Here is a 7429-nt window from a genome sequence, read left to right as displayed (position 1 = left end):
GTCCTTTACTATTCAAAGAGTAGTTCAGGGACAAACAGCACTGGCATTCCTTGGGAACTTGCTGGAGATGTAGAATCTCAAGCCTTACCCCAGACCTTTGGAATCAGAATCTCCAGGTGATCTCCATACACATTAAGGCTTGAAAAGCAGTGGTCTACTACAAATACATTCAATAAATACATGCTGAATGAATAACAAAGTGTTGAACTGAACAAAATGGAACCAATTCAGCCTTGGTACCCCTGTTGTCTGGCACAGATCCTGGCTCAAAGAAGGCACTCACTAAGTGTCTGAGGAACAAATATTTTCTTCTATTCATCCATATTCACTGTGTTTTCTTCAACTAGCTTGTAAGCCAAACTTTGGGGGCCAGTGTCCTATTTTGGCCTTTCTTCCTTTTTCCTTTTTTTTTAAGTTGTAAAACTTTATTGAGAGATGGTTAGCAGTCAAATTTCCAACACAAGGACAGCATGCTTGGCTTCAGTCTGTCTCTGTTTAAATCTGTGGTTGTCCTTCACCAGCTTCTGGCATTTTAACAGGCTCTAGACTTGGTAGAATCTCCTTCTTGACATCAGGACTACCTCCAGGCTCATCCACAGTCTTCAAGAGAACCAGTTTCTATCGATCAGCTTCCATATCAGCCCTTTGAGCTACAGATGCTCCTTCATCTTCAATGTCATAAGCAGGTATAATATCCTGACTCTCAGTTTGTGGTTCTTCTAGTTGAGGTTGTTTATCACTGGGCTGCTGAGCAACCAGAGGTCTAACCGGCTGGGAAGACTCTCCATCATTTCTTCTTCCTGCAGATTGGGATCTTGCTCTTACACGCCCACTCATATTTCCCAACTTAACTCCCAGGAGTATTGCTATGAGGATCTATTGGCTGAGTTTCATTCAGCAAGGAAGAATCCAAATGGCAGGAACACGATCTGCCCTGCACAGCTACTGTTGGTCTTTTTTCTTACCTCTATATCTTCTAAGTCTGCACCATATGCATGGTGAGTACTCAATAAAGACTTGAAGCTAACCTGATACTTCAAGGTTAAGTAATACATCATCCACCAGATTGGATTCAAGGTAGCTGGTTTGAAGGGTGAGGTGTGTGTGAAGTGACCAGGGACATTTTCAGTTGTGTGAGACCCTCAAGCCCAGAGAGCTGTGCTTTGAGTCTCATTCCTCATCTCCATATGGAACATCCCATGTAGGGTAACAAAATGGAGAGGCTTGAGCCATTTAGTTCTCTAGAGGCTAGGGAACTTTGCTTTCTGGCTTTCACTCTTTTCTCAGGACACTGTTTGGTTTGAAGAGGCCTAATGATGCTACTTACAAAAGCAAAAACACTGAAACAGATCCTTCTGAGTAGTATGTCTAGTATAATTGCCTCTTCCAGATTTTCTCCAGGGAAAAAACGTTTGCTTTTTGGCATTTGGTCTTAGTATTAGGACAACTTACAGACTGTGGGCAAAGGCTTTGTGAAAACAGCCATATTGATACATAAGGTTAGGCTTTTTTTTAATGAGGTGAAAATAAAATTTGGATTTAAAAATCATGTTACTGCATCTAGTGAATACTCTTGATGTCTCAGGAGAACAGTGCACTGAGTTAAACTCAGCAGATACTTCTTGAGCACCTCTTGAGTTTGGTGGTGCAGATTCAATCTTTGACCTTCAGGAGTTTTGGTCTAGAGAGGAGATTGTGTCTTGAATTTTTTTTTTAAATCCATTTATTAGGCCGTCAAATCTAAGAGATTGTGGCAAGAATTTATGTTTGTTTAATGCTGTGGGACTTTAGAAAGAAGAACTGGAACTCTGGAATCCTGGAGCCTTTGACCTTTAAACTGTAGATCACAAAACTTACAAAAGAGTTTAAAGATTATCCTGCGATGGAGAGTCACCATGAAATGAATGGCCATCAAAGGCCATCAAAGTCTCTCTGACTCTTCCCCTGCCTGCTCTGTGAGAGTTTCCACCATCTCAATTCCTTCCAGGTAGACCTGGAGGTTTTCGAGGATGTACTCACATGTACTCTACCTATTGGTCCTTGGCTACTCGGTGGTGGCCACCATTTTGGTCGTATCCTTCTCTAACTTCTTGCTGTGAATCTTTTTTCATGACAAAAGTTGGTGCCCTGGGTGACCAAAGACACTCTAGTTGCAGGTCACCAAAAGCCCACACAGCCTGCTAGTATATATGGCCATGCCTCTGTCAGCACCTCCACCGATTCTAATGCTGCCACCCACTCTGTCTACGGATATGGTCCACACCTTTCCTCTCCTTCCCTGCCTGTGGTGAAAAGGCTCTAAAACAAAACCAGAGCACACACCTGGATCCAGTTAGCAATCTGTTCAGGAGCCAAGTAAACAGGGAATTTCTATCCCCCACTTCATGTCTTCTGCTTGCTACCTCATCAGCCAAGAGATGCCTGACATGAGAAGCTCGATCTTTGCTTCAGACGTTCCCATTTTTGCTCTCATTTACCATCCGCCCTGGAGGAACCAATTTAACTCCAAATAAATTAAAGGAATCTACCCTGTAGTTGTGTTTGTAATAAGGCATATGCCTATGCTCCCCACACCCCCAAAATTAGCCCAGAGAAACACCCCCTTTCTTCCTACTGTCAGCTCTGTCTGCCAGGGAGAAGCAGATTTCCTGAGGCTGTTTGTCCTAGACCTTCCCATTCCCAGTGGGGCCTGGGCTGGCTTGTTTTATTGTCTGCCTTAGAAAGAACAGTCTGGGTTGGTCAAGAGGTTAAGAATCCCAACCTTGTACCCAGCACACAAAGCAGTTAGGAGCACAGGCTTTGGTAGCCAGATCCTGGCCCTGCCACTTTTTATCCACTCTGACCATCCCCTTATCTGTAAAATGGGGAGATCCTTGTGACAGAGGGCAGCACTAAGTAAGATTGTATATATAGTGTTTGGCTTTGAATCACAATAATCACTCAGTTATTGGTTGCTACTAATAAAAACGAAAAGAGCTAAGTGGTTTCCTTTTAACAGCAAGACATGTGATAGTAGTGTTTTAACATGTCTTCCTGCCTCCGGCTTCTTATTCTCTGCAATCCGTTTCCATTCAGCTGCTAGATTCATCCCCCCAGAACATTTTGATCACATTATTCCCCCATGTGAAAATGTTAGATGGCTTCCCATTACTTACAACTGAAGTCTGAAGTCCTCCTCTTTGCACTCAAGGCGCTTCGATCTGGCCCCAACAAAACATTACCTCCTAGTCTCCACTACACCTCTTCACACCTCCTCCACTTCAATTAAAATAAACTCCTTACATACACCCACACCCTGCACACTGTTTGTCCTTTTATCCAGAATCCAGATCTTCTCTCTTCTTTGCACTTGGCTCAAGTGCCACCTCTTCCACCAAGCCTTCCCCAGCCCCTAGTAAACCCCATAACTCTTTATGAGCTTTGGGGCACTTATCCTTTGTCACGACATAAGAATCTGCATAAACTTTGTGCTTCAAATTTATACATACATCTCCCATAGCAGATGATTAATGATGATATCTGCCTGATTCATCTCCATATTCCTAAGCCAAGGTTTCTTAACCTCACTTCTATTGACATTTTGGGCTACATAATTCTTTGTCGTGGTGGAACGTCACGTGCACTGTAGGCTGTTTAGCAGCATCCCTGGCCTCCACTCACTAGATGCCAATAGCCTCCCCCCACCCCTGGTTGTGACAACCAAAATTGTCTCCAGACATTGCCAGATGTCCCCTGGACGGCAAAATCACCCCCAGTTGAGAACCATTGCCTTAGACTAAGCTTGGAGGCCTGAATATGGATGGTTCTGAGTAAATGCTTATGAAAGAAAAGAAGGAGTTTGACTTAGGTCCTTTTAAATTTAAACAGTAGTGGAACGTACAATTAATGATATTATTTCAGTAATTGGAAATAAAAGTATAGAGTTCCCATGAGAACTAAGAACTAGAGATAGAGATTTGAATGCCACCAGCATGGGATCAGCCAATAGGAATCTATTGTGTAACATAACATTTAGGAGTGTGGAGTCAGGTAGGAGTTGGGTTCCAATACTGGCTTCACCACTGCGTCACTGTAGGTGAGTACCTTAATGTCTATGAGCTTCTGGTCTCTCATTCTGTAAAACAGGCATAATAATTGTCACCCTCATGGGGTTGCTATAAGGATAAATTAGATAATGCACTTAAAGTGGTTAATAGAGAGCCTGGAATGTAGTAAGCACTTAATAATAGCACAAAAAACTATTATTAATACTGTAATTATTATTGTAATAAGGATTCATGTCTAATCCTTTTGGAGGTCATGACAGTATTATTTATTTCCATCTTATAGATGGCTTGTGGTTAGAATCTGGATCTTCTGATCTCCAACTTTCACTACATCATCATTTATGACACAATGCAAATGGAGTCTCATTTACAGGAAGAATCTTCACTTTTTTTAAATTTGGAAACTGAGTGCTAACTGCCTACAGCAAAAATTCTTTTTCAATTGGTAAATATCATCTTCGTCTATAACTATCACTGGGAAATTCAACAACTGCTTATTAAGCACTTTGGATAAGTAGATGTGCTAGATATTGGATATAAGACACCTGGTTTGCTAAAACACAGCACCTGCCTGTTTGTAGCTTACAAATCTGCAAGCTCAAAGATTCTGTCCTTTAGGCTTTAAAAAAACGGATTCATAAGTTTAGCAACCAGTGGGCACCAGCTCCAGGCAGCACTTGATTTTTGGAGTAAAGCAGCCTCTCGCAGAAGCCAAGACAGAAGCTCAGGGACAGGACAACAGGCAGGTGGGGAAGCCAATTTCCGCCTGAGCGAGCCAGTCGGCTAAGCGTATCCGTGCAGGTCAATCCACAGTCCGGCAGAATAATTCTCTTGCCTTAGAAAACAAACACCAGAGAGAAGGTCAGGAAAATTTAGCCCCGAACCAGTTCTATCACCAACAAACTGGTTGACCCAGGAAAAAAAAACCTCTCCAAGCCTCTGTTTACTCATTTCAAATTCAGGGCATCAGATGAAATGAGTGGCACTTAATTAGTGCGACCCATATTGGAGGTAGAACACTGGAATAGTGTAGATGGTGCAGGATTTTTTTTTTTAAGCAATTACAGCCATTAACAAAATGCCTGACAACTCTTAAATATACCTGGGGGGTGGGGGGAAGCGTTTGTTATCACATTAGATCGCTGTTGTTTAACCGAGTGTTTATCCAGTGGGTTAGATTCATTTGTTCATTCATTCATTCAGCAGTTGAGCACACTGGCTATGTCATGGGCCTGGACTGGGAATAGAAACTGCCCTTGTCCTCAAATGGGGCTTACATGTAACCAGTGAAATCAATCATAGGTTACAGGAGGAGGCATGGAGTCTTTTTTCCTCCAAATACGAATCCCTGTGCTGTATCTGATATGCCGCTGTGGACCTGGTGATGGATATCCCTACCTCCCGACTCCTTACCGCCAGCTCCTTACACCCCTTTCCCACTGGCTGGAAAATTCTCCAGCAGTTGCCCGAGTCGCCGACACCCCTGGTTTCCGTGGCAGCAGAGGGCTCTGCTTCGAGTGCTTTCGGCTTCCTGTAGGTGGAGCCAAACGCCCTGACTGAGAGGCTGCGGCCCGCTCCCTCCGCAGCCCCCGGCGGGCACTTCTCAATCCACCTCCTTCCCTCTCTCTCCTTCTCTCTTGTGCGGTCCCTTCCACATCCCCACCAACCGAGTGCGTCGGAGGGGAAATCGTGCCAGACTTTGGAGACGGCTGCCAGGTTTCTCTCAAGTCTTGGCTTAACAAAGGAAAGCAAATTACAAAAATGGAAATTTTCAAACCAGCGTTCAGTGGTATTCAAGATCGACGTTTGGGTAGCGCACAGGCAGAGACCGCATTCGTGCTATTTTGTGATTTAAATGATACCGAAAATACCTCCTTGCTTGGGTTTTCTTCTTCCAAAACGACTTCTTTCCCTCTTCGAATTTCCCTTGCTTCGGAGAGCCGCAGCCCCCTGACCACTCTAGAACTGTTAACATCTGTGGAAATCTTGCCTCTGCTGACTTTTTTCTAAAGAGTTGAACTTTAAAAATGCCTGCGCTTTGCAGCCTGGAGAAATCCAGATAAAGAAGTTTCTAGGCACTTTCCCAGGGACTCCTGCGTTTCGTGTGGGGAACTCCGAGTTCTATGACAGAGCATAAATCGTCTTTCCATTTCATCTCCATGCGCGGACAGCACCTGAATGTGAAACTTGCCAGAAACACGTGCTACCGTGTTCTCCCCTCAACTTGAATGGTGTGATCTGTCTCATCCTTAAAAAATGGTTTTAAAGTGGCCGCTGAGTTGGGTCTTGAATGATCTTACTTCACAGTGAAGTTTTTTTCTTAAAAAAAAAAAAAAGCCTGATCACATCCTCCTTGCTAATTGTTGTTGTTACTAGACAGGCCTTGTCCCAAGTGGGTTTGTGAGAAAGGCGCTTCCATTGTTTGTTCCCCCCCAGACTGTACCATTTCTTTCCTTGGAAGCTTTGTCTCCTTCTTACACAGCTGTGTTTGCGGTGCCGGGAGACAGGTGGGGGGAGCAGCCTCCAGGTCCAAGCTGCCAATTCTCTCTCTAAGGACTGTCTGAATAGCTATTAAAATTTAAAGATCACACACACACACATTTTTTTTGGTGGCGGTCACTCACTACATCTGACTGTTGTGTAGGGACAGCTGTACCAATTAGCCAGACTGAGACTAGAAGTCACAGCCATTTTATTGTCTGTATTCTCCAGTCCACAGAAGCATTACCTTGGGCCATGGCCACATCTTTCTTTCTTTCTTTCTTTTCTTTTCTTTTTTTTTTTTTTTTTGGCCACACGGCATGAGGGAATCTTAGTTCCCTGACCAGGGATTGAACCCATGCCCCCTTAAGTGGAGGCTCGGATTCCTAACCACCGGACTACCAGGGAAGTCTGACAGTCACATCTTTCTAGGCACTTTCGAGGCTACGCGTCCTGTAGCCTTGGCCCAGTGATGGGACTGATTATGACTGTGGGAGAGAGGACCACTCATCTCAATACGTAAACATGGGCAATCTTCAGGCAGTAGTCACAGTAAGAAGTCTTTGTTGGTTGGGACCCACACAAAAGAGAATTCTCTACCTGGGTCAAATGAGAGCAGATAAATCAGACTAGACTGGTAGTGTTTTTCAGACTTCAGAATGGAAGGATGACTTTTCCAGACTGGGTCAGACACCCTATAGTTTCACCCTGAGGACTCTAGCTCTGAGTACTCCGTCCTCTTTAGGACCCTCATGCCTTGGCCTGTGCTGTTACCTCCTCTTGGAATTTCTCCCCCATCCACTGCTCTACTTAGCAAACTCTTGTCTTTCAAGGCTTCTCAAATGCAACCCCTCTGAAGTCTTTCATAGCCATGCCCCTGTGCCAGTCCCCCCATAGAATTA

The 7429-nt window shown here is 44.1% G+C and overlaps 1 protein-coding gene across 1 annotated transcript; it reads right to left on the bottom strand.

Annotated features, from left to right (window-relative positions):
* Window positions 1-495: 495 nt before the first annotated feature.
* Window positions 496-837, bottom strand: LOC103083794 (putative G antigen family E member 3). Its single transcript, XM_082931334.1, is given in 1 exon segment — window positions 496-837. A coding segment is annotated over 1 exon segment (342 nt).
* Window positions 838-7429: the final 6592 nt, after the last annotated feature.

The sequence above is a fragment of the Lipotes vexillifer genome, unplaced genomic scaffold, assembly GCF_000442215.2.
Source record: "Lipotes vexillifer unplaced genomic scaffold, Lipotes_vexillifer_v1.1 scaffold47, whole genome shotgun sequence".
In the NCBI taxonomy this organism is placed as follows: Eukaryota; Metazoa; Chordata; class Mammalia; order Artiodactyla; family Lipotidae; genus Lipotes; species Lipotes vexillifer.
The sequence above is the reverse complement of the archived record's forward strand: the minus strand, read 5'-3'. Positions and strand labels throughout refer to the sequence as shown.